This window comes from Scyliorhinus torazame, chromosome 10, assembly GCF_047496885.1.
Source record: "Scyliorhinus torazame isolate Kashiwa2021f chromosome 10, sScyTor2.1, whole genome shotgun sequence".
Lineage (NCBI taxonomy): Eukaryota > Metazoa > Chordata > Chondrichthyes > Carcharhiniformes > Scyliorhinidae > Scyliorhinus > Scyliorhinus torazame.
In genome coordinates, this window is record NC_092716.1 from 123,189,994 (window position 1) to 123,216,765 (window position 26,772).

The window sequence follows — 26,772 nt, forward strand, 5'->3', positions numbered from 1 at the left end:
CAGGGATGTAGTTACTCCGAAGAATAAAGATAGATGGGTGACGGTGAGAGGGGCTGGGAGGAAGCAGTCAGTACAGGGTAGTATCCTGTACAGAATCCTGTAGTCGTTGCCCTTAGTAGCACGTATACTGCTTTGGATATTATTGGAGGGGGGGGGGGGGGGACTTACCAGGGGTAAGTCATGGGGTACAGGTCTCTGGCACGGAGTCTGTCCCTGCTGCTCAGAAGGGAAGGGGGGAGAGGAGTAGAGCATTAGTCATTGGAGAGTCCATAGTTAGGGGGATAGATAGGAGATTCTGTGGGAACGAGAGAGACTTGCGGTTGGTGTGTTGCCTCCCAGGTGCCAGGGTGCGTGATGTCTCGGATGGTGTTTTCAGGATCCTTAAGGGGGAGGGGGAGCAGCCCCAAGTCGTGGTCCTTACATAGGTACCAACGACATAGGTAGGAAAAGGGATAGGGATGTAAGGCAGGAATTCTGGGAGATAGGGTGGAAACTTAGATCGAGGACAGAGTTATTATCTCTGGGTTGCTACCCGTGCCACGTGATAGCGAGACGAGGAATAGGAAGAGAGAGGAGTTGAACACATGGCTACAGGGATGGTGCAGGAGGGAGGGTTTCAGATTTCTGGATAATTGGAGCTCATTCTGGGGTCGGTGGGACCTCTACAAACGGGGTGGTCTACACCTGGACCAGAGGGGTACCAATATCCTGGGAGGAATTTTGCTAATAACCCTCCCTCTTCGGGAGGGTTTAAACTAGTTCAGCAGGGGCTTGGGAACCTGAATTGTAGCTCCAGTATACAGGAGGTTGAGAGTAGTGAGATCATGAGTAAGGTTTCAAAGTTGCAGGAGTGTACCGGCAGGCAGGAAGGTGGTTTAAAGTGTGTCTTCTTCAATGCCAGGAGCATCATGGGTGAACTTGCAGCATGGGTTGGTACCTGGGACTTCGATGTTGTGGCCATTTCGGAGACATGGATAGAGCAGGGACAGGAATGGTTGTTGCAGGTGCCGGGGTTTAGATATTTCAGTAAGCTCAGGGAAGGTGGTAAAAGAGGGGGCGGGGTGGCATTGTTAGTCAAGGACAGTATTACGGTGGCAGAAAGGACGTTTGATGAGGACTCGTCTACTGAGGTAGTATGGGCTGAGGTTAGAAACAGGAAAGGAGAGGTCACCCTGTTAGGGGTTTTCTATAGGCCTCTGAAAAGTTCCAGAGATGTAGAGGAAAGGAGTGTAAAGATGATTCTGGAGAGGAGTGAAAGCACCAGGGTTGTTGTTATGGGGGACTTTAACTTTCCAAATATTGACTGGAAACGCTATAGTTCGAGTACATTAGATGAGTCTGTTTTTGTCCAATGTGTGCAGGAGGGTTTCCTGACACAGTATGTAGATAGGCCAACGAGAGGCGAGTCCATATTGGATTTGGTACCGGGTAATGAACCAGGACAGGTGTTAGATTTGGAGGTAGGTGAGCACTTTGGTGATAGTGACCACAATTCCATTACGTTTACTTTAGTGATGGAAAGGGGTAGGTATATACCGCAGGGCAAGAGTTATATCTGGGGGAAAGGCAATTATGATGCGATGAGGCAAGACTTAGGATGCATCGGATGGAGAGGAAAACTGCAGGGGATGGGCACAATGGAGCTTGTTCAAGGAACAGCTACTGCGTGTCCTTGATAAGTATGTACCTGTCAGGCAGGGAGGAAGTGTTCGAGCAAGGGAACAGTGGTTTACTAAGGCAGTCGAAACGCATGTCAAGAGGAAGTTTTGTACTGTACTACACGATTGTATCATGTTGGTGCCCTTGTGGGCTCCGCCCATGGCCCCGCCCCCTTGAGGGGAGATATAAAGGGCAGCTGTCCTGTAGGCGGACCTAATAGCAGAGCAGTCGCAGGCAGGCACTGTTCTACTTGATTAAAGCCTCTGTTCACTTCTATTCTCTGTCTCGAGTGAATTGATGGTCGCATCAGTCCCTTAGCTCTGGTCTCTCCCACAAGGGAAAACAGTTTTGTGGAAAAAAGTGTAGGTGTGAGAGTAGAGTGTGACCCCTAATTTATGGAGCGGCGGACCAGAAGTGCCTGGATAAAAACAAACACGTTGGCTGAGGCGGGTGAGGTACTGGCAACGCACACGGAGATGGCGGATGGGCAGGGGCAGGAGCAGGGTCCAGCCCTGCCAGCCCAGTGGTCGATGGAGCAGTTGGTGAGCTTCTTGAACGAGAAGTTCACCCAGCAGCGGAAGGAAAATATGGAGGACCTGGCCCGGGCAGTGGACTCGATCAAGGCGGTGGTTGACCATGTTGAGAGGAGACAGGCAGCCCTGGGACAGGCGATCCAGAAGTTGGAGGAGCTGGCGGGGGAGCATGAGGAACAGTCCACCTCGATGGCGGAGATGGGACTGATGCAAGACCCGCAGAGGAAACTGCTGGAGAAAGTGGAGGACCTGGAGAATCATTCTTGTAGGCCGAACATCCGGGTTGTGGGGCTGCCGGAGGGGAGCGAAGGAACGTGTGCAGGTGCGTATGTTGGAGAAGCTGCTTGAGGAAGGTGCGTTTGACCGGCCATTGGAGGTGGATTGAGCCCACAGGGTGCTAATATGCAAGGCCCAGGGGGGTGAGCCGCCAAGGGCGATGGTGGTCTGATTGCATTGGTTCCTGGATAAGGAACGTATCATGAGGTGGGCCAGGCAGACGAGGCGATGCAACTGAGAAGGTGTCGAGATCCGTGTGTATCAGGCCCTGGGGGCAGAGCTGCCGAAGAGGAGGGCGAGCTTCAACATAGTCAAGTTGGTCCTGTAAAAGAAGGGCATTAAGTTCGGACTACTGTACCCGGCTCGCCTATGGGTGTCCTATGGGGGCCAGGAGTGGTACTTTGGCTCGGTGAAGGAGGCTGTGGACTTCATGAAAGAGTGGACTGGCAGGAGAGGGTGGACCTTGACCTTTGATGGAGGAGAAGTGGAGTGAATCTACTGTACTGTGAAAAACTGGGTTTTTGGTGTTCGGGTTTCTTTCGTATTTTATTTTATTTTTTCTGTTTTTGGGGGTTAGACTGGTTTACAGTTCTTCAGGAGGGGTGGGTCTCTGTGTTCGGACTTTGGGAGGGATTGTTTGTTTGATTTTACTTCTTGCCTTTGTTCTCACGGTTTGCACTAAGAGCGGGGGGAGGGGAATCAGTGCAGGGAAGGATGCTAGGCTCCATAGGCTGGGGCTAACAGGCTATCTGGGTGGGCTAGTTCAGGGAAGCGCAGTGGGGAGTGAGCTGAAGATCTATGGGGGAGGGGGTTTGAGAGGGAGAGTGGGTGTGGGGGGGTTCGGGTGGGGGGGGGAATAATACTGCAAACAGGGAGGGGACTTTCAAAGTGGAGGAGGAGGAGGGATGACAACGGAGGTTGCCTGAGGCGGGCCAGAAGAGGTGCGGGACATGGGCCGAAGACTGGCCTAGGAGAGACTATGGCTGATCAGCAGGGGAGGGGGGCATGGTGCCCCCTGACCAGACTGGTCACGTGGAACGTTTGGGGACTGAATGGGCCAGTCAAAAGTGTTTGTATACTTGAGGCAACTGAAGGCGGACATGGCTATGTTGCAGGAGACACATTTGAAGGTGGGGATCAAATTAGGTTAAGGAGGGAGGGGTTGGCAAGCGTTCCATTCGGGGGGACTTTAAAACGAGGGGGTGCGATTTTGGTTAATACACGGGTGGCATTCGAGGTGGGGGATACAGAAGCGTACCTGGCGGATAGATATGTTATGGCTAGTGGGAAACTGGAGGGTATGGCCATGGTGTTGGTAAATATATATGCCCCGAACTGGGACGACATGGAGTTTGTGAGACGGGTACTGGGGAAGATTCCGCACCTAGATTCGCATCGACTAATTATGGGGGGAGATTTCAACACGGTCCTTGATCCAAGACTGGACCGGTCGAGTTCTAGGTCTGGGAAGGTATCAGCTATGGCTAAGGAGCTCTGGGGATTCATGAAGCGCATGAAAATGAAAACGAAATGAAAATCGCTTATTGTCACAAGTAGGCTTCAATGAAGTTGCTGGGAAAAGCCCCTAGTCACCACATTCCGGAGCCTGTTCGGGGAGGCTGGTACAGGAATTGGACCGTGCTGCTGGCCTGCCTTGGTCTGCTTTAAAAGCCAGCGATTTAACCCAGTGTGCTAAACCAGCCCCTTTCTGGGGGGGGGGGGGTTCGATCTGTGGAGATTCGGGAGGCCGAGGAGTAAGGAGTACTTGTTCTACTCCCATGTGCATGAGGTGTATTCCCAGATAGACTTTTTTGTGATGGACAAAACGCTGCTGAATATTCGGCAATAGTTGTGTCAGACCACACCACGCACTGGATGGACTTGCAGGTTAGTAAAGGAAAGGCCCAGTGCCTGCAATCGAGGTTGAATGTGGGGCTGATAGCAGAGGAGGAGGCGTGTGAGCAGGTATGGGAAGCCATTCAGGGATATATAAGGATCAATGATACGGGAGAGGTGTCGGCGAGGTTGGTCTGGGAGACACTGAAGGCGGTAATCGGGGAGAATTCATCTCAATTCGGACCCAAAAGGAGAAGGCTGAGCGGGCGGAGTTAGACAGATTGGCCGGCGAAATTTTACAAGTGGATGGGAGATATGCCGAGACTCCAGATGACGGGCTTCTGAAAGAGCATCAGAGACGGCAGCTGAAATTTGGGCTCCTGTCCGCAGGTAAGGCAGTGGCACAGCTGAGGAGGGTAAGGGGGGCGGTTTATGAATATGGGGAAAAAGCCAGCAGGATGCTGGCATATCAGCTGAGGAAACACGATGCGGCGAGAGAGATAGGGAAAGTGAGGGATAGAGGTGGTTATAGACCGACAGGGGTGAATGCTAGGTTTCCCTCTCCCCGCCCTCGCTCCCTCTCCCTGCACACGCTCCCTCTCCCCGCCCTCGCCCCCTCTCCCCGCCCTCGCTCCCTCTCCCCGCCCTCGCTCCCTCTCCCTGCACACGCTCCCTCTCCCCGCCCTCGCCCCCTCTCCCCGCCCTCGCTCCCTCTCCCCGCCCTCGCTCCCTCTCCCCGCCCTCGCCCCCTCTCCCCGCCATAGCTCCCTCTCCTCGCCCTCGCTCCCTCTCCCCGCCCCCTCTCCTCGCCCTCGCTCCCTCTCCTCGCCCCCTCTGCTCCTCCTCGCCCCCTCTGCTCGCCCTCGCTCCCTCTCCTCGCCCTCGCTCCCTCTCCTCGCCCTCGCTCCCTCTCCCCGCCCTTGCTCCCACTCCCCGCCCTCGCTCCCTCTCCCCGCCCCCTCTCCCCGCCCTCGCTCCCTCTCCCCGCCCGCGCTCCCTCTCCCCGCCCTCGCTCCCTCTCCCCGCCCTCGCTCCCTCTCCCGGCCCTCGCTCCCTCTCCCCGCCCTCGCTCCCTCTCCCCGCCCTCGCTCCCTCTCCCCGCCCTCGCTCCCTCTCCCCGCCCGCGCTCCCTCTCCCCGCCCTCGCTCCCTCTCCCCGCCCTCGCTCCCTCTCACTGCCCTCGCTCCCTCTCCCCATCCTCACTCCTTCTCCCCGCTCCCTCTCCTCGCCCTCGCTCCCTCTCCCCGCCCTCGCTCCCTCTCCCCGCCCTCGCTCCCTCTCCCCGCCCTCGCTCCCTCTCCCCGCCCTCGCTCCCTCTCCCCGCCCTCGCTCCCTCTCCCGGCCCTCGCTCCCTCTCCCCGCCCTCGCTCCCTCTCCCCGCCCTCGCTCCCTCTCCCCGCCCTCGCTCCCTCTCCCCGCCCGCGCTCCCTCTCCCCGCCCTCGCTCCCTCTCACTGCCCTCGCTCCCTCTCCCCATCCTCACTCCTTCTCCCCGCTCCCTCTCCTCGCCCTCGCTCCCTCTCCCCGCCCTCGCTCCCTCTCCCCGCCCTCGCTCCCTCTCCCCGCCCTCGCTCCCTCTCCCCGCCCTCGCTCCCTCTCCCCGCCCTCGCCCCCTCTCCCCGCCCTCGCTCCCTCTCCCCGCCCTCGCTCCCTCTCCCTGCACACGCTCCCTCTCCCCGCCCTCGCCCCCTCTCCCCGCCCTCGCTCCCTCTCCCCGCCCTCGCTCCCTCTCCTCGCCCTCGCTCCCTCTCCCCGCCCTTGCTCCCACTCCCCGCCCTCGCTCCCTCTCCCCGCCCCCTCTCCCCGCCCTCGCTCCCTCTCCCCGCCCGCGCTCCCTCTCCCCGCCCTCGCTCCCTCTCCCCGCCCTCGCTCCCTCTCCCGGCCCTCGCTCCCTCTCCCCGCCCTCGCTCCCTCTCCCCGCCCTCGCTCCCTCTCCCCGCCCTCGCTCCCTCTCCCCGCCCGCGCTCCCTCTCCCCGCCCTCGCTCCCTCTCACTGCCCTCGCTCCCTCTCCCCATCCTCACTCCTTCTCCCCGCTCCCTCTCCTCGCCCTCGCTCCCTCTCCCCGCCCTCGCTCCCTCTCCCCGCCCTCGCTCCCTCTCCCCGCCCTCGCTCCCTCTCCCCGCCCTCGCTCCCTCTCTCCGCCCTCGCTCCCTCTCCTCGCTCCCGCTCCCTCTCCCTCTCCCCGCCCTCGCTCCCTCTCCCCGCCCTCGCTCACTCTCCCCGCCCTCGCTCCCTCTCCTCGCCCTCGCTCCCTCTCCCACTCCTCGCCCTCGCTCCCTCTCCCCGCCCTCGCTCCCTCTCCCCGCCCTCGCCACCTCTCCCGACCTCGCCCCCTCTCCCCGCCCTCGCTCCCTCTCCTCGCCCTCGCTCCCTCTCCCCGCCCTCGCTCCCTCTCCCCGCCCTCGCTCCCTCTCCCCGCCCTCGCTCCCTCTCCCCGCCCTCGCTCCCTCTCCCCGCCCTCGCTCCCTCTCCCCGCCCTCGCTCCCTCTCTCCGCCCTCGCTCCCTCTCCCCGCCCTCGCTCCCTCTCCCCGCCCTCGCTCCCTCTCCCCGCCCTCGCTCCCTCTCCCCGCCCTCGCTCCCTCTCCCCGCACTCGCTCCCTCTCCCCGCCCTCGCCCCCTCTCCCCGCCCTCGCTCCCTCTCCTCACCCTCGCTCCCTCTCCCCGCCCTCGCCCCCTCTCCCCGCCCTCGCTCCCTCTCCTCGCCCTCGCTCCCTCTCCCCGCCCTCGCCGCCCTCGCTCCCTCTCCCTGCCCTCGCCCCCACTCCCTGCCCTCGCTCCCTCTCCCCGCCTTCGCTCCCACTCCCCGCCCTCGCTCCCTCTCCCCGCCCACGCCCCCTCTCCTCGCCCTCGCTCCCTCTCCTCGCCCTCGCTCCCTCTCCCCGCCCCCTCTCTCGGCCCTGGCTCCCTCTCCTCGCCCTGGCTCCCTCTCCCCGCCCTCGCTCCCTCTCCCCGCCCTCGCTCCCTCTCCCCGCCCTCGCTCCCTCTCCCCGCCCTTGCTCCCACTCCCCGCCCTCGCTCCCTCTCCCCGCCCCCTCTCCCCGCCCTCGCTCCCTCTCCCCGCCCGCGCTCCCTCTCCCCGCCCTCGCTCCCTCTCCCCGCCCTCGCTCCCTCTCCCGGCCCTCGCTCCCTCTCCCCGCCCTCGCTCCCTCTCCCCGCCCTCGCTCCCTCTCCCCGCCCTCGCTCCCTCTCCCCGCCCGCGCTCCCTCTCCCCGCCCTCGCTCCCTCTCACTGCCCTCGCTCCCTCTCCCCATCCTCACTCCTTCTCCCCGCTCCCTCTCCTCGCCCTCGCTCCCTCTCCCCGCCCTCGCTCCCTCTCCCCGCCCTCGCTCCCTCTCCCCGCCCTCGCTCCCTCTCCCCGCCCTCGCTCCCTCTCCCCGCCCTCGCTCCCTCTCTCCGCCCTCGCTCCCTCTCCTCGCTCCCGCTCCCTCTCCCTCTCCCCGCCCTCGCTCCCTCTCCCCGCCCTCGCTCACTCTCCCCGCCCTCGCTCCCTCTCCTCGCCCTCGCTCCCTCTCCCACTCCTCGCCCTCGCTCCCTCTCCCCGCCCTCGCTCCCTCTCCCTGCCCTCGCCACCTCTCCCGACCTCGCCCCCTCTCCCCGCCCTCGCTCCCTCTCCTCGCCCTCGCTCCCTCTCCCCGCCCTCGCTCCCTCTCCCCGCCATCGCTCCCTCTCCCCGCCCTCGCTCCCTCTCCCCGCCCTCGCTCCCTCTCCCCGCCCTCGCTCCCTCTCCCCGCCCTCGCTCCCTCTCTCCGCCCTCGCTCCCTCTCCCCGCCCTCGCTCCCTCTCCCCGCCCTCGCTCCCTCTCCCCGCCCTCGCTCCCTCTCCCCGCACTCGCTCCCTCTCCCCGCCCTCGCTCCCTCTCCCCGCACTCGCTCCCTCTCCCCGCCCTCGCCCCCTCTCCCCGCCCTCGCTCCCTCTCCTCGCCCTCGCTCCCTCTCCCCGCCCTCGCCCCCTCTCCCCGCCCTCGCTCCCTCTCCTCGCCCTCGCTCCCTCTCCCCGCCCTCGCCGCCCTCGCTCCCTCTCCCTGCCCTCGCCCCCACTCCCTGCCCTCGCTCCCTCTCCCCGCCTTCGCTCCCACTCCCCGCCCTCGCTCCCTCTCCCCGCCCACGCCCCCTCTCCTCGCCCTCGCTCCCTCTCCTCGCCCTCGCTCCCTCTCCCCGCCCCCTCTCTCGGCCCTGGCTCCCTCTCCTCGCCCTCGCTCCCTCTCCCCGCCCTCGCTCCCTCTCCCCGCCCTCGCTCCCTCTCCCCGCCCTCACCCCGCCCTCGCCCTCGCCCCCTCTCCTTCGCTCCCTCTCCTCGCCCTCTCTCCCTCTCCCTGCCCTCGCTCACTCTCCCCGCCCTCGCCCCATCTCCTCGCGCTCGCTCCCTCTCCTCGCCCTCGCTCCCTCTCCCTGCCCTCACCCCGCCCTCACCCCCTCTCCTCGCCCTCGCCCCCTCTCCTCGCCCTCGCTCCCTCTCCTCGCCCTCGCTCCTTCTCCTCGCCCTCGCTCCCTCTCCTCGCCCTCGCTCCCTCTCCTCGCCCTCGCTCCCTCTCCTCGCCCCCTCTCCCTGCCCTCGCTCCCTCTCCCCGCCCTCGCTCCCTCTCCCTGCCCTCGCTCCATCTCCCCGCCCTCGCTCTCTCTCCCCGCCCTCGCTCCCTCTCCCCGCCCTCGCTCCCTCTCCCCGCCCTCGCTCCCTCTCCCCGACTTCGCTCCCTCACCCCGCCCTCGCTCCCTCTCCCCGCCCTCGCTCCCTCTCCCCGCCCTCGCTCCCTCTCCCCGCCCTCGCTCCCTCTCCCCGCCCTCGCTCCCTCTCCCCGCCCTCGCTCCCTCTCCCCGCCCTCGCTCCCTCTCCCCGCTTTCGCTCCCACACCCCGCCCTCGCTCCCTCTCCCCGCACTCGCTTCCTCTCCCTGCCCTCGCTTCCTCTCCCTGCCCTCGCCCCCACTCCATGCCCTCGCTCCCTCTCCCTGCCCTCCCTCCCTCTCCTCGCCCCCTCTCCCCGCCCTCGCCCCCTCTCCCCGCCCTCGCCCCCTCTCCCCGCCCTCGCTCCCTCTCCCTGCCCTCGCCCCCACTCCCTGCCCTCGCTCCCTCTCCCCGCATTCGCTCCCTCTCCCCGCCCTCGCTCCCTCTCCCCGCCCTCGCCCCCTCTCCTCGCCCTCGCTCACTCTCCCCGCCCCCTCTCCCGGCCCTCGCTCCCTCTCCTCGCCCTCGCTCCCTCTCCCCGCCCTCGCTCCCTCTCCCCGCCCTCGCTCCCTCTCCCCGCCCTCGCCCCATCTCCTCGCCTTCGCTCCCTCTCCTCGCCCCCTCTCCCCGCCCTCGCCCCCTCTCCTCGCCCTCGCTCCCTCTCCCCGCCCTCGCTCCCTCTCCCCGCCCTCGCTCCCTCTCCCCGCCCTCGCTCACTCTCCTCGCCCTCGCTCCCTCTCCCCGCCCTCGCTCCCTCTCCCCGCCCTCGCTCCCTCTCCCCGCCCTCGCTCCCTCTCCCCGCCCTCGCTCCCTCTCCCCGCCCTCGCTCCCTCTCCCTGCCCTCGCCCCCTCTCCCCGCCCTCGCTCCCTCTCCCCGCCCTCGCTCCCTCTCCCCGCCCTCGCTCCCTCTCCCCGCCCTCGCCCCCTCTCCCCGCCCTCGCTCCCTCTCCCCGCCCTCGCCCCCTCTCCCCGCCCTCGCCCCCTCTCCTCGCCCTCGCTCCCTCTCCTCGTCCTCGCTCCCTCTCCCCGCTCCCTCTCCCGGCCCTGGCTCCCTCTCCTCGCCCTCGCTCCCTCTCCCTGCCCTCGCCCCCACTCCCTGCCCTCGCTCCCTCTCCCCGCCCTCGCTCCCTCTCCCCGCCTTCGCTCCCTCTGCCCGCCCTCGCTCCCTCTCCCTCGCTCCCTCTCCGCGCCCTCGCCCTCTCCTCGCCCTCGCTCCCTCTCCTCACCCTCGCTCCCTCTCCTCGCCCCCTCTCCCCGCCCTCGCTCCCTCTCCCCGCCCTCGCTCCCTCTCTCCGCCCTCGCTCCCTCTCCTCGCCCTCGCTCCCTCTCCTCGCCCTCGCTCCCTCTCCCTCTCCTCGCCCTCGCTCCCTCTCCTCGCCCCCTCTCCCCGCCCTCGCTCCCTCTCCTCGCCCTCGCTCCCTCTCCTCGCCCTCGCTCCCTCTCCCCGCCCTCGCTCCCTCTCCACGCCCTCGCTCCCTCTCCCTGCCCTCGCTCCCTCTCCCCACCCTCGCTCCCTCTCCCCGCCCTCGCTCCCTCTCCTCACCCTCGCTCCCTCTCCTCGCCCTCTCTCCCCGCCCTCGGTCCCTCTCCCCGCCCTCGCTCCCTCTCCCCGCCCTCGCTCCCTCTCCCTCTCCCCGCCCTCGCTCCCTCTCCCCGCCCTCGCTCCCTCTCCTCGCCCTCGCTCCCTGCCCTCGCTCCCTCTCCTCGCCCTCGCTCCCTCTCCCTGCCCCCTCTCCCTCTCCCTGCCCCCTCTCCCTCTTCCCGCCCTCGCTCCCGCTCCACACCCTCGCTCCCTCTCCCCGCCCTCGCTCCCTCTCCACGCCCTCGCTCCATCTCCCTGCCCTCGCTCCCTCTCCTCGCCCTCGCTCCCTCTCCCTGCCCTCGCTCCCTCTCCTTGCCCTCGCTCCCTCTCCCCGCCCACGCTCCCTCTGCCCGCCCACGCTCCCTCTCCCCGCCCACGCTCCCTCTCCCCGCACTCGCTCCCTCTCCCCGCTCTCGCTCCCTCTCCCTGCCCTCGCTCCCTCTCCCCGCCCTCGCTCCCTCTCCCCGCCCTGGCTCCCTCTCCCCGCCCTCGCTCTCTCTCCCCGCCCTCGCTCCCTCTCCCCGCCCTCGCTCCCTATCCCCGCCCTCGCTCCCTCTCCCCGCCCTCGCTCCCTCTCCCCGCCCTCGCTCCCTCTCCCCGCTCTCGCTCCCTCTCCCCGCCCTCGCTCACTCTCCCTGCCCTCGCCCACTCTCCCCGCCCTCGCTCCCTCTCCCCGCCCTCACTCCCTCTCCTCGCCTTCGCCCCCACTCCCTGCCCTCGCTCCCTCTCCCTGCCCTCGCTCCCTCTCCCTGCCCTCGCTCCCTCTCCCTGCCCTCGCTCCCTCTCCCTGCCCTCGCCCGCTTTCCCCGCCTCGCTCCCTCTCCCCGCCCTCGTCCCTCTCCCCACCCTCGCTCCCTCTCGCCGCCCTCGCTCCCTCTCCTCGCGCTCGCGCTCTTTCCTCGCCCTCGCTCCCTCTCCCTGCCCTCGCTTCCTCTCCTCCCCCCATTCCCTCTCCTCACCCTCGCTCCCTCTCCCCGCCCTTGCTCCCTATCCCCGCCCTCGCTCCCTCTCCCCGCCCTCGCTCCCTCTCCCCGCTCTCGCTCCCTCTCCTCGCCCTCGCTCACTCTCCCTGCCCTCGCCCACTCTCCCCGCCCTCGCTCCCTCTCCCCGCCCTCGCTCCCTCTCCTCGTCCCCTCTCCCTGCCCTTGCTCCCTCTCCCCGCCCTCGCTCCCTCTCCCTGCCCTCGCTCCCTCTCCTCGCCCTCGCTCCCTTTCCTCGCCCTCGCTCCCTCTCCCTGCCCTCGCTTCCTCTCCTCCCCCCATTCCCTCTCCCCGCCCTCGCTCCCTCTCCTCACCCTCGCTCCCTCTCCCCGCCCTCGCTCCCTATCCCCGCCCTCGCTCCCTCTCCCCGCCCTCGCACCCTCTCCCCGCCCTCGCTCCCTCTCCCCGCCCTCGCTCCCTCTCCCCGCTCTCGCTCCCTCTCCTCGCCCTCGCTCACTCTCCCTGCCCTCGCCCACTCTCCCCGCCCTCGCTCCCTCTCCCCGCCCTCGCTCCCTCTCCTCGCCTTCGCCCCCACTCCCTGCCCTCGCTCCCTCTCCCTGCCCTCGCTCCCTCTCCCCGCCCTCGCTCCCTCTCCCCACCCTCGCTCCCTCTCGCCGCCCTCGCTCCCTCTCGCCGCCCTCGCTCCCTCACCCTACCCTCGCTCCCTCTCCTCGCCCTCGCTCCCTCTCCCCGCCCTCGCTCCCTCTCCCCGCCCTCGCTCCCTCTCCCCACCCTCGCTCCCTCTCCTCGCCCCGTCTCCTCGCCCTCGCTCCCTCCCTCTCCTCGCCCTGGCTCCCTCCCTCTCCTCGCCCTCGCTCCCTCCCTCTCTTCGCCCTCGCTCCCTCCCTCGCCCTCGCTCCCTCCCTCGCTCCCTCCCTCTCCTCGCCCTCGCTCCCTCCCTCTCCCCGCCCTCGCTCGCTCTCCTCGCCCCCTCTCCCTGCCCTCGCTCCCTCTCCCCGCCCTCGCTCCCTCTCCCTGCCCTCGCTCCCTCTCCTCGCCCTCGCTCCCTCTCCTCGCCCTCTCTCCCTTTCCTCGCCCTCGCTCCCTCTCCCTGCCCTCGCTTCCTCTCCTCCCCCCATTCCCTCTCCCCGCCCTCGCTCCCTCTCCTCACCCTCGCTCCCTCTCCCCGCCCTCGCTCCATCTCCTCGCCCTCGCTCCCTGTCCTCGCCCTCGCTCCCTCTCCCCGCCCTCGCTCTCTCCCCGCCCTCGCTCTCTCCCCGCCCTCGCTCCCTCTCCCCACCCTCGCTCCCTCTCCTCGCCCCGTCTCCTCGCCCTCGCTCCCTCCCTCTCCTCGCCCTCGCTCCCTCCCTCTCCTCGCCCTCGCTCCCTCTCCCTCTCCTCGCCCTCGCTCCCTCTCCTCGCCCCCTCTCCCCGCCCTCGCTCCCTCTCCTCGCCCTCGCTCCCTCTCCTCGCCCTCGCTCCCTCTCCCCGCCCTCGCTCCCTCTCCTCACCCTCGCTCCCTCTCCACGCCCTCGCTCCCTCTCCCTGCCCTCGCTCCCTCTCCCCACCCTCGCTCCCTCTCCCCGCCCTCGCTCCCTCTCCTCGCCCTCGCTCCCTCTCCTCGCCCTCTCTCCCCGCCCTCGCTCCCTCTCCCCGCCCTCGCTCCCTCTCCCCGCCCTCGCTCCCTCTCCCTCTCCCCGCCCTCGCTCCCTCTCCCCGCCCTCGCTCCCTCTCCTCGCCCTCGCTCCCTGCCCTTGCTCCCTCTCCTCGCCCTCGCTCCCTCTCCCTGCCCCCTCTCCCTCTCCCTGCCCCCTCTCCCTCTTCCCGCCCTCGCTCCCGCTCCACACCCTCGCTCCCTCTCCCCGCCCTCGCTCCCTCTCCACGCCCTCGCTCCATCTCCCTGCCCTCGCTCCCTCTCCTCGCCCTCGCTCCCTCTCCCTGCCCTCGCTCCCTCTCCTTGCCCTCGCTCCCTCTCCCCGCCCACGCTCCCTCTCCCCGTCCACGCTCCCTCTCCCCGCCCACGCTCCCTCTCCCCGCACTCGCTCCCTCTCCCCGCTCTCGCTCCCTCTCCCTGCCCTCGCTCCCTCTCCCCGCCCTCGCTCCCTCTCCCCGCCCTGGCTCCCTCTCCCCGCCCTCGCTCTCTCTCCCCGCCCTCGCTCCCTCTCCCCGCCCTCGCTCCCTCTCCCCGCCCTCGCTCCCTCTCCCCGCCCTCGCTCCCTATCCCCGCCCTCGCTCCCTCTCCCCGCCCTCGCTCCCTCTCCCCGCTCTCGCTCCCTCTCCCCGCCCTCGCTCACTCTCCCTGCCCTCGCCCACTCTCCCCGCCCTCGCTCCCTCTCCCCGCCCTCACTCCCTCTCCTCGCCTTCGCCCCCACTCCCTGCCCTCGCTCCCTCTCCCTGCCCTCGCTCCCTCTCCCTGCCCTCGCTCCCTCTCCCTGCCCTCGCCCGCTTTCCCCGCCTCGCTCCCTCTCCCCGCCCTCGTCCCTCTCCCCACCCTCGCTCCCTCTCGCCGCCCTCGCTCCCTCTCGCCGCCCTCGCTCCCTCTCCCTACCCTCGCTCCCTCTCCTCGCCCTCGCTCCCTCTCCCCGCCTCGCTCCCTCTCCCCGCCCTCGTCCCTCTCCCCACCCTCGCTCCCTCTCCCCACCCTCGCTCCCTCTCCCCACCCTCGCTCCCTCTCGCCGCCCTCGCTCCCTCTCCCTACCCTCGCTCCCTCTCCTCGCCCTCGCTCCCTCTCCCCGCCCTCGCTCCCTCTCCCCGCCCTCGCTCCCTCTCCCCGCCCTCGCTCCCTCTCCCCGCCCTCGCTCCCTCTCCCCACCCTCGCTCCGTCTCCTCGCCCCGTCTCCTCGCCCTCGCTCCCTCCCTCTCCCTCGCTCCCTCCCTCTCCCTCGCTCCCTCCCTCTCCTCGCCCTCGCTCCCTCCCTCTCTTCGCCCTCGCTCCCTCCCTCTCCTCGCCCTCGCTCCCTCCCTCTCCTTGCCCTCGCTCCCTCCCTCTCCTCGCCCTCGCTCCCCCCTCTCCTCGCCCTCGCTCCCTCTCCTCGCCCTCGCTCTCTCTCCTTGCCCTCGCCCCCTCCCCCCGCCCTCGCTCCCTCTCCCCGCCCTCGCCCCCTCTCCCTGCCCTCGCTCACTCTCCCTGCCCTCGCTCCCTCTCCCCGCCCTCGCTCCCTCTCCCCGCCCTCACTCCCTCTCCCCGCCCTCGCTCCCTCTCCCCGCCCTCGCTCCCTCTCCTCGTCCCCTCTCCTCGCCCTCGCTCCCTCTCCTCGCGCTCGCGCTCTTTCCTCGCCCTCGCTCCCTCTCCCTGCCCTCGCTTCCTCTCCTCCCCCCATTCCCTCTCCTCACCCTCGCTCCCTCTCCCCGCCCTTGCTCCCTATCCCCGCCCTCGCTCCCTCTCCCCGCCCTCGCTCCCTCTCCCCGCTCTCGCTCCCTCTCCTCGCCCTCGCTCACTCTCCCTGCCCTCGCCCACTCTCCCCGCCCTCGCTCCCTCTCCCCGCCCTCGCTCCCTCTCCTCGCCTTCGCTCCCTCTCCTCGTCCCCTCTCCCTGCCCTCGCTCCCTCTCCCCGCCCTCGCTCCCTCTCCCTGCCCTCGCTCCCTCTCCTCGCCCTCGCTCCCTTTCCTCGCCCTCGCTCCCTCTCCCTGCCCTCGCTTCCTCTCCTCCCCCATTCCCTCTCCCCGCCCTCGCTCCCTCTCCTCACCCTCGCTCCCTCTCCCCGCCCTCGCTCCCTATCCCCGCCCTCGCTCCCTCTCCCCGCCCTCGCACCCTCTCCCCGCCCTCGCTCCCTCTCCCCGCCCTCGCTCCCTCTCCCCGCTCTCGCTCCCTCTCCTCGCCCTCGCTCACTCTCCCTGCCCTCGCCCACTCTCCCCGCCCTCGCTCCCTCTCCCCGCCCTCGCTCCCTCTCCTCGCCTTCGCCCCCACTCCCTGCCCTCGCTCCCTCTCCCTGCCCTCGCTCCCTCTCCCCGCCCTCGCTCCCTCTCCCCACCCTCGCTCCCTCTCGCCGCCCTCGCTCCCTCTCGCCGCCCTCGCTCCCTCACCCTACCCTCGCTCCCTCTCCTCGCCCTCGCTCCCTCTCCCCGCCCTCGCTCCCTCTCCCCGCCCTCGCTCCCTCTCCCCACCCTCGCTCCCTCTCCTCGCCCCGTCTCCTCGCCCTCGCTCCCTCCCTCTCCTCGCCCTGGCTCCCTCCCTCTCCTCGCCCTCGCTCCCTCCCTCTCTTCGCCCTCGCTCCCTCCCTCGCCCTCGCTCCCTCCCTCGCTCCCTCCCTCTCCTCGCCCTCGCTCCCTCCCTCTCCCCGCCCTCGCTCCCTCTCCTCGTCCCCTCTCCCTGCCCTCGCTCCCTCTCCCCGCCCTCGCTCCCTCTCCCTGCCCTCGCTCCCTCTCCTCGCCCTCGCTCCCTCTCCTCGCCCTCTCTCCCTTTCCTCGCCCTCGCTCCCTCTCCCTGCCCTCGCTTCCTCTCCTCCCCCCATTCCCTCTCCCCGCCCTCGCTCCCTCTCCTCACCCTCGCTCCCTCTCCCCGCCCTCGCTCCATCTCCTCGCCCTCGCTCCCTGTCCTCGCCCTCGCTTCCTCTCCCCGCCCTCGCTCTCTCCCCGCCCTCGCTCCCTCTCCCCACCCTCGCTCCCTCTCCTCGCCCCGTCTCCTCGCCCTCGCTCCCTCCCTCTCCTCGCCCTCGCTCCCTCCCTCTCCTCGCCCTCGCTCCCTCCCTCTCTTCGCCCTCGCTCCCTCCCTCTCCTCGCCCTCGCTCCCTCCCTCTCTTCGCCCTCGCTCCCTCCCTCTCCTCGCCCTCGCTCCCTCCCACTCCTCGCCCTCGCTCCCTCCCACTCCTCGCCCTCGCTCCCTCTCCTCGCCCTCGCTCTCTCTCCTCGCCCTCGCCTCCTCCCCCCGCCCTCGCTCTCTCTCCCTGCCCTCGCTCCCTCTCCCTGCCCTCGCTCCCTCTCCCTGCCCTCGCCCCCTCTCCCTGCCCTCGCTCACTCTCCCTGCCCTCGCTCCCTCTCCCTGCCCTCGCTCCCTCTCCCCGCCCTCGCTCCCTCTCCCCGCCCACGCTCCCTCTCCCCGCCCTCGCTCCCTCTCCTCGTCCCCTCTCCCTGCCCTCGCTCCCTCTCCCCGCCCTCGCTCCCTCTCCTCGCCCTCGCTCCCTCTCCTCGCCCTCGCTCCCTCTCCTCGCCCTCGCTTCCTCTCCTTCCCCCATTCCCTCTCCCCGCCCTCGCTCCCTCTCCTCACCCTCGCTCCCTCTCCCCGCCCTCGCTCCATCTCCTCGCCCTCGCTCCCTCTCCCTGCCCTCGCTCCCTCTCCTCGTCCTCGCCTCCTCTCCCCCCCGCTCCCTCTCCTCGCCCTCACTCACTCTCCTCGCCCTCACTCCCTCTCCTCGCCCCCTCACCCCGCCCTCGCCCTCGCCCCCTCTCCCCGCCCTCACCCCCGCTCCCTCTCCTCACCCTCACTCCCTCCCACCCACTCCTTCTCCTCGCCCTCGCTCTCTCTCCTTGCCCTCGCTCACTCTACTCGCCCTCGCTCCCTCCCCTCACCCTTGCTCCCTCTCCCCGCCCCCTCACCCCCTCTCCCTCTCCCGCCCTCGCCCCCTCATCCTCTCCCGCCCTCTCCCCCTCTCCCCGCCCTCGCCCCCTCTCGCTCCCCGCCCCCTCCCTCGCACCCTCTCCCCGCCCTCGCTCCCTCTCCACGCCCTCGTCCCCGCTCCCCGCCCTCGCTCCCTCTCCACGCCCTCGTCCCCGCTCCCCGCCCTCGCTCCCCGCTCCCTCTCCCCGCCCTCGCTCCCTTCCCCGCCCTCGCTCCCTCTCTGCGCCCTCGTCCTCGCTCCCTCCCCCTCCTCCCTACTACTCCCTTGCTCCACCTCCTCCGTACTCCCTCGCTCCACCTCCCTGGCCCTCTCTCCACCTCCCCGGCCCTCGCTCTACCTCCTCCTCACTCTACCTCCTCCTCACTCCCTCATCTCCTCCTCACTCCGTCACCCCTCCCTCAGCTTCCCCCTTCGCTCTCTATCCCCTCCCTCGCAGCTGATCCAACCTACCCACTGACACTTGTCTCCCCATCTACAATACCACCCCCCCCCCGGACCCGGACACTAATCTCCCCCACACCCCTGGGCACCCCTCATAGAACATAGAACATTACAGGCCCTTCAGCCCTCGATGTTGCGCTGACCTGTGAAACCACTCTAAAACCCATCTACACTATTCCCTTATCGTCCATATGTCTATCCAATTACCATTTGAATGCCCTTAGTGTTGGCGAGTCCACTACTGTTGCAGGCAGGGCATTCCACGCCCCTACTACTCTTTGAGTAAAGAACCTACCTCTGACATCTATCTTATATCTATCTCCCCTCAATTTAAAGCTATGTCCCCTCGTGCTAGACATCACCATCCGAGGAAAAAGGCTCTCACTGTCCACTCTATCCAATCCTCTGATCATCTTGTATGCCTCAATTAAGTCACCTCTTAACCTTCTTCTCTCTAACGAAAACAGCCTCAGGTCCCTCAGCCTTTCCTCATAAGATCTTCCCTCCATACCAGGCAACATCTTGGTAAATCTCTTCTGCACCCTTTCCAATGCTTCCACATCCTTCCTATAATGCGGCGACCAGAAATGCACGCAATACTCCAAATGCGGTCGCACCAGAATTTTGCACAGCTGCAACATGACCTCATGGCTCCGAAACTCAATCCCTCTACCAATAAAAGCTAACACACCGTACGCCTTCTTAACAACCCTCTTAACCTGGGTGGCAACTTTCAGGGATCTATGTACATGGACACCGAGATCTCTCTGCTCCTCCACACTGCCAAGAATCTTACCATTAGCCCAGTACCCTGTCTTCCTGTTATTCGTTCCAAAATGAATCACTTTTCTGCATTAAACTCCATTTGCCACCTCTCAGCTCAGCACTGCACCTTATGCATGCCCCTCTGTAACTTGTAACATCCTTCCGCACTGTCCACAACTCCACCGACTTTAGTGTCATCTGCAAATTTACTCACCCGTCCTTCTACGCCCTCCTCCAGGTCATTTACAAAAATGACAAACAGCAGTGGCCCCAAAACAGATCCTTGTGGTACACCACTAGTAACTGGTCTCCACTCAGAACATTTCCCATCAACCACCACCCTTTGTCTTCTTCCAGCTAGCCAATTTCTGATCCAATCTGCTAAATCACCCTGAATCCCATGCCTCCGTATTTTCTGTAGTAGCCTACCGTGGGGAACCTTATCAAACGCTTTACTGAAATCCATATACACCACATCAACTGCTTTACCCTCATCCACCTGTTTGGTCAGCTTCTCAAAGAAATCAATAAGGTTTGTGAGGCACGACCTACCCTTCACAAAACCGTGTTGACTATCTCTAATCAAATTATTCCTTTCCAGATGATTATACATCCTATCTCTTATAAACCTTTCCAAGATTTTTCCCACAACAGAAGTAAGGCTCACTGGTCTATAGTTACCTGGGTTGTCTCTACTCTCCTTCTTGAACATCCTTCTACCCACCCCCCTCTCCCGGAGGCGGACACTCCTCTCTCGTTAACCGTGCGTTATTTGCTCTGAGAAACATTCACTGTGAGCTTTTCCTTCTCCTCTGTTCTCGTGACACCTCCTGTCCATCTCCTCAATGCCCTCTGCAAACACTGGTTCTGCACAGAATGGAAAGCATCTATATTCGGAGGTTATCACTGATTGGCTAATCTATAACATTTTGGTGGAAAAAATTTGAATGCGGATTACAGGGTCAACGGCAGGGTTCGGAGGAATGTGGAGGAACAGAGAGATATTGGGGTCATGTCCACAGATCTCTGAAGGTTGCCACTCAAGTGGATAGATACACGTGTTGGCGTTTATTAACAGGGGGCTTGAGTTTAAGAGCCGCGGGGTTATGCTGCAACTATACATGACCCTGGTGAGACCACATTTGTAGTATTGTGTGCAGTTCTGGTCATCTCACTATAGGAAGGATGTGGAAGCATTGGAAAGGGTGCAAAGAAGATTCACCAGGATGCTGCCTGGTTTGCAGGATAGGTCTTATGAGGAAAGGTTGAGGGAGCTAAGGCTTTTCTCTTTGGAGCGGAGGAGGATGAGAGGCGACTTAATAGAGGTATATAAGATAATGAGGGAGATGGATGTTCAGAGTGGATGTTCAGAGACTATTTCCTCGGATGGATGTAGCTGTTACAAGGGGGCATAACTAGGTTCAGGGTGGGAGATATAGGAGGGATGTCCGCGGTAGGTTCTTTACTCAGACAGTGGTTAGGGTGTGGAATGGACTGCCTGCTGTGATAGTGGAGTCGGACACTTTAGGAACTTTCAAGCGGTTATTGGATAGGCACATGGAGCACACCAGAATGACAGGGAGTGGGATAGCTTGATCTTGGTTTCGGACAATGCTTGGCACAATATCAAGGGCCGAAGGGCCTGTTCTGTGCTGCACTGTTCTATGTTCTATGACGATTGGATAATTTCACAGAATCTGCTATTATCGGAGAATAACTTTTAAATATCATATATTGCAAGTTGCTGGCTCCCCTGTATTTTGTACATCTGTAATAAAAGTATTTACGATATAATAAAGAAGCTTTGGCCATTAGCACTGTGGGTGTCACCTCCCTGCATTACCCTCAGCTTGAGTGATAGCAGGAATTGAGGGAGGTGTGAGCGACCAGAGAAGCAGTTCGATGAGGTCAGAAGAAAAGCACAGAACGGCAGATGAAGCAGGATCACAAGCCGAACAGCTTTGCTGACCTTATCCCCTGACTACCTTTCTGAACTCCTCACGTGCTTTTGCAATTATTATTCCTCTCCCAAAGCTTTGGCCCTCCTTTTCCTGGAGTCTTTCTACAATCTGAAATGCTGCTCTCATCTGAAATTCTCATTACATCAAAATCTCCAGGCAACAGTTGATGAGATATTCTCCAAGCTGGATTCTGCCAGAGTCTTTATGCTGGGATACCATCAAGCTCTGAAATTAGTCCAGTGACAGGCATCATTCAATAAATCATTCCCTTACCTTATTCTTTTCAAACAGCTCAGTCTGAATAGTCTTCAAGTCAGTGTCCAGGGCACTCGCTGCTTGCTTCCTCTTTTTGGCCAACACTTCGACCAGGTCCTCGATCTGTGCCCTCTGTTTTTTGTTTTCTCTTTCAAGGTTTAGCTTCTCAGTCTCCAGCCGCTCCCGTTTACCCCACTCAGCTGTGTTCTCTGCCTGGAGTCGCTCCATCTGTGCACAGAAAGCAAAGGCACATTGAACAGGCCTGCGGTGTCTACGTACAGCTGAATACCATGGGACACTGCGTGGCGATCTACAATGCCGCTCACTCGCTGCATCTAACATCAACACCCATGTACTCTCTCATGGTACACAACATAATTCCCACCAAGAGCAGGGACTTTTCCTCAGTGTCCTGGTCAGTATTCATTCCTCAATCAAAACTAATTTGCTATTTTTCCGAAATTACAACAATGACTACAATTCTGGTCGCCACATTATCAGAAGGATGTGGAGGCTTTAGAGAGGGTGCAGAAGCGGTTTACCAGGATGTTGCCTGGTATGGAGGGCATTAGCTATGAGGAGAGATTGGATAAACTCAGATTGTTTTCACTGGAACAAAGGAGGTTGGGGGGCGACCTGATAGAGGTCTACAAAATTATGAGGGACACAGACAGAGTGGATAGTCAGAGGCTTTTCCCCAGGGTAGAGGGGTCAATTACTAGGGGACATAGGTTTAAGGTGCGAGGGGCAAGGTTTAGAGTAGATGTACGAAGAACGTTTTTTTACACAGAGGGTAGTGGGTGCCTGGAAATCGCTGCCAGAGGAGGTGGTGGAAGCAGGGATGATAGTGACGTTTAAGGGGCATCTTGACAAATACATGAATAAGAGCTAACTTTGGTTGGCTCTTAATTGGTTGCCCGTTGGGTCTTTACTGAATTTGCTGTTTCTACAACCTTTTCTCTAGAGTTGCCAGGTATCTTTATGATAGCGCCACGAGGTTCAAGTTCAAGTACTGATCAATAACTCAACACACCAATTAGTAAGATTCAAATCAAAACACATTTATTATACACAGTGAATCACTACTCATGCATAAACTCTACTTTCTAGACTATTCTCTATCATTAAAAGGCCTATACTTAGCTTCGGAATTGGCCCACCAGGTCAGGGGAACAAATGGCCTTTCATTCGATCTGAGTCTGCAGGATTCAAAAGCTGGTATGGACTGGTAGCTAGGAGCGCCTATCTCGTAGCGTGCGTTGACTGGAGACTAACTTGGTTGATGTGGCAGCTTAGACAGTTCACTCTCAAAGGGTTGATTCGCGTTGCTGAGTGATCCTGCCAAGAAGACCGATTTGAACTTGGGGACTCTACTTTATAGCCCCCAGGGGCTTCCCGCCCTTCGGGGCGGACCCCGTATCTGGTTCCAAGTGATTGGACTGCGTTCCGATCATTTGGATCGATTTCTCCAATACTGGAGTTGTTCCCTGATCGCTGGGCGGTCCCTGAGTGTCCGTTGGCTTTCCTTTGTCTTGGCTCCTGCTGGCGCCGAGAAGTCTGGCTTGGCCTTATTCACCTTAAATGTTTCAATTGTACCCGGGGATCGCTCATTAATATGCAGATGGCTGTGAGTTTCAGTGCTGTCTGGGCTTTTGCAAGTTCTAATACACAGGATTTCTGCACTTGCGAGTTTTTGCCTGTGTTGGCTGAATTTCTCTGTAGTCATTGTGGTTCTCCATTTTAAGTCGGGAAGTGGCCAATCCAGGTGGCTACAGATGGGAATAGAGGGATACGGATCCCGGAAGTGTAGAAGGTTTTAGGTTAGACGGGCAGCATGGTCGGCGCAGGCTTGGAGGGCCGAAGGGCCTGTTCCTGTGCTGTACTTTTCTTTATTCATTGGCTGGGTGGCATTTTGAGATGTCCTGAGTTTGGGAAAGACACTGGGCAGAATTTTCAATTCCCACCAGGGGTTGTTTTGAGGATGGGCGGGAGCAGAAAACTCAGTGAGGCCAAAAAGGATTGATCAGGAATGCTGGTCTATTTGTACGTCATGGATACTCAGTAAAAACCCAACTTGTCAGAATTACGTTCCAGCTCCCGATTACTGTCACACCAATGGAAGATTACTATCCTGAATCACCATCCGAATAAGTGGTCTGCACCCTCACTTCACTCATGACTTCAGGGTAGGTGCAGCATTCAATGTCCCACCTACAACAGTACTGCTCCGGGTCCGCAGCAATGGCAGTGTTAACACCCCTGGCGAAGCTGTGGGTCAGGCTGCTCGGGTGTCGAGCCTGGCACTCATCATGGTTGCTGGTGCGATTCTGGCAGGATAGCATTGAGTGTCACGAGTCACAGACAGGGCTGCACTCTGAAGTAGATTGGCAGCTGGGTTTGGAGGGGGGGGGGGAAGAGATGACAGATTGGTGGGTGAAGGCTGTTTGGAAGGGTAAAGTGGTGGGAGGGGTGTTTAGCAATGGGAGGCAGAAGGAAGATTGGGTGTGGGGAAACTGGAGCCTGACCTGGAACAGTAGAACATGGAGGGGGTGGATAGGATTCTATCTCCATGAAATGCGACGGCATACACATAGACTCTGGAGTGGTGGGGGGTGTGGGGGGGGGGGGGGGGTGGTAATGTGCCAGAAGAGGGATGGATTTCACACAGACTCTTGTGTGGGTGGTTGGTGGGGGAACCATCTTGTGGTGACTCATTAAGGAGCCCGAGAGTTGAGTGAAAGACGGTGGTGGTGGTGCCAAGAGGTCTGTGTGAGAGATTGAGGGCAGTCCTGGGCTGTGTGGACTTCATCGTCAGGCTGAGTGAGAGCTTTGTGGGCTACAGAGTTCTGCATGTTGTGTTGCCACTCCAGAGCATGGCCGTGTGCCCAGTAGAGATCAGGCAGAGCCTGATGTCCAGGACATGGTCATAATCTCACTGTCACTGGTGCTGGGGGTGGGGCGTCAGGGGAGACATCTTCAGCCTGTAAATAGGGAAATCATATTATGTGATCTTCAAGATGGGAAGGGGCGAGGTCCACGTGGGGCGTGGAGACATCAACAGGTTAAAGGGGACGGGCAGGAATGTCCACAACAAAGACAATGGGGTCCAGGAGGCTGAACAATCACCGGAGGAGACCCTGTGCTCACTGCTGCCTCCGATTGAGGGGGGGTGGGCATGGAACAACTGAGGACAACTTTGAGAAGAGCCTGAGGATCATGGGGAGGGGGGCCCAACAAAACTCAGAGGATGAGGAGAGTCTGACCCACCCCACGGAGGTGAGTCGCCCGCCGTTCGTATCTGGAGATGAGCAAGCAGCAATGCTGCTCATGTTCATGCTTGTCCAGAGATGTGGTGGCTCATATCTGCCAGATTCTGTGGGGAGATTTAATCCCCCAAGGACTCCTGGTTGCCTCAGATATTCAAAGAGTTGCAGCATAGAACATAGAACATAGAACAATACAGCGCAGTACAGGCCCTTCGGCCCACGATGTTGCACCGAAACAAAAGCCATCTAACCTACACTATGCCATTATCATCCATATGTTTATCCAATAAACTTTTAAATGCCCTCAATGTTGGCGAGTTCACTACTGTAGCAGGTAGGGCATTCCACGGCCTCACTACTCTTTGCGTAAAGAACCGACCTCTGACCTCTGTCCTATATCTATTAACCCTCAGTTTAAAGTTATGTCCCCTCGTGCCAGCCATTTCCATCCGCGGGAGAAGGCTCTCACTGTCCACCCTATCCAACCCCCTGATCATTTTGTATGCCTCTATTAAGTCTCCTCTTAACCTTCTTCTCTCCAACGAAAACAACCTCAAGTCCATCAGCCTTTCCTCATAAGATTTTCCCTCCATACCAGGCAACATCCTGGTAAATCTCCTCTGCACCCGCTCCAAAGCCTCCACGTCCTTCCTATAATGCGGTGACCAGAACTGTACGCAATACTCCAAATGCGGCCGTACCAGAGTTCTGTACAGCTGCAACATGACCTCCTGACTCCGGAACTCAATCCCTCTACCAATAAAGGCCAACACTCCATAGGCCTTCTTCACAACCCTATCAACCTGGGTGGCAACTTTCAGGGATCTATGTACATGGACACCTAGATCCCTCTGCTCATCCACACTTTCAAGAACTTTACCATTAGCCAAATATTCCGCATTCCTGTTATTCCTTCCAAAGTGAATCACCTCACACTTCTCTACATTAAACTCCATTTGCCACCTCTCAGCCCAGCTCTGCAGCTTATCTATATCCCTCTGTAACCTGCTACATCCTTCCACACTATCGACAACACCACCGACTTTAGTATCGTCTGCAAATTTACTCACCCACCCTTCTGCGCCTTCCTCTAGGTCATTGATAAAAATGACAAACAGCAACGGCCCCAGAACAGATCCTTGTGGTACTCCACTTGTGACTGTACTCCATTCTGAACATTTCCCATCAACCACCACCCTCTGTCTTCTTTCAGCTAGCCAATTTCTGATCCACATCTCTAAATCACCCTCAATCCCCAGCCTCCGTATTTTTTGCAATAGCCTACCGTGGGGAACCTTATCAAACGCTTTGCTGAAATCCATATACACCACATCAACTGCTCTACCCTCGTCGACCTGTTCAGTCACCTTCTCAAAGAACTCAATAAGGTTTGTGAGGCATGACCTACCCTTCACAAAGCCATGCTGACTATCCCTGATCATATTATTCCTATCTAGATGATTATAAATCTTGTCCCTTATAATCCCCTCCAAGACTTTACCCACTACAGACGTGAGGCTCACCGGTCTATAGTTGCCGGGGTTGTCTCTGCTCCCCTTTTTGAACAAAGGGACCACATTTGCTGTCCTCCAGTCCTCTGGCACTATTCCTGTAGCCAATGATGACATAAAAATCAAAGCCAAAGGTCCAGCAATCTCTTCCCTGGCCTCCCATAGAATCCTAGGATAAATCCCATCAGGTCCCGGGGACTTATCTATTTTCAGCCTGTCCAGAATTGCCAACACCTCTTCCCTACGTACCTCAATGCCATCTATTCTATTAGCCTGGGGCTCAGCATTCTCCTCCACAACATTATCTTTTTCCTGAGTGAATACTGACGAAAAATATTCATTTAGTATCTCGCCTATCTCTTCAGACTCCACACACAATTTCCCATCCCTGTCCTTGACTGGTCCTACTCTTTCCCTAGTCATTCGCTTATTCCTGACATACCTATAGAAAGCTTTTGGGTTTTCCTTGATCCTTCCTGCCAAATACTTCTCATGTCCCCTCCTTGCTCGTCTTAGCTCTCTCTTTAGATCCTTCCTCGCTACCTTGTAACTATCCATCGCCCCAACCGAAACTTCACACTTCATCTTCACATAGGCCTCCTTCTTCCTCTTAACAAGAGATTCCACTTCCTTGGTAAACGACGGTTCCCTCGCTCGACGCTTTCCTCCCTGTCTGACCGGTACATACTTATCAAGAACATGCAGTAGCTGATCCTTGAACAAGCCCCACTTATCCAGTGTGCCCAACACTTGCAGCCTACTTCTCCACCTTATCCCCCCCAAGTCACGTCTAATGGCATCATAATTGCCCTTCCCCCAGCTATAACTCTTGCCCTGCGGTGTATACTTATCCCTTTCCATCATTAACGTAAACGTCACCGAATTGTGGTCACTGTCCCCAAAGTGCTCTCCTACCTCCAAATCCAACACCTGGCCTGGTTCATTACCCAAAACCAAATCCAACGTGGCCTCGCCTCTTGTTGGCCTGTCAACATATTGTTTCAGGAAACCCTCCTGCACACACTGTACAAAAAACGACCCATCTATTGTACTCGAACTATATATTTTCCAGTCAATATTTGGAAAGTTAAAGTCTCCCATAATAACTACCCTGTTACTTTCGCTCATATCCAGAATCATCTTCGCCATCCTTTCCTCTACATCCCTAGAACTATTAGGAGGCCTATAAAAAACTCCCAACAGGGTGACCTCTCCTTTCCTGTTTCTAACTTCAGCCAATACTACCTCGGAAGAAGAGTCCCCATCTAGCATCCTCTCCGCCACCGTAATACTGCTCTTGACTAGCAGCGCCACACCTCCCCCTCTTTTGCCTCCTTATCTGAGCTTACTAAAACACCTAAACCCCGGAACCTGCAACATCCATTCCTGTCCCTGCTCTATCCATGTCTCCGAAATGGCCACAACATCGAAGTCCCAGGTACCAACCCACGCTGCCAGTTCCCCTACCTTGTTTTGTATACTCCTGGCATTGAAGTAGACACACTTCAAACCACCTACCTGAACGCTGGCCCCCTCCTGCGACGTCAAATC

General features: G+C 61.6%; 1 protein-coding gene across 1 annotated transcript in view; it reads right to left on the reverse strand.

The window, feature by feature from the left end:
* ccdc102a (coiled-coil domain containing 102A) overlaps nucleotides 1–26,772 on the reverse strand; it is a 330,588-nt gene that overhangs the window by 71,081 nt on the left and 232,735 nt on the right. The window contains exon 6 of the mRNA XM_072518688.1: nucleotides 20,463–20,672. Within this exon, the coding sequence (XP_072374789.1) occupies nucleotides 20,463–20,672 (210 nt within the window). The remainder of the gene's footprint in view (nucleotides 1–20,462; nucleotides 20,673–26,772) is intronic.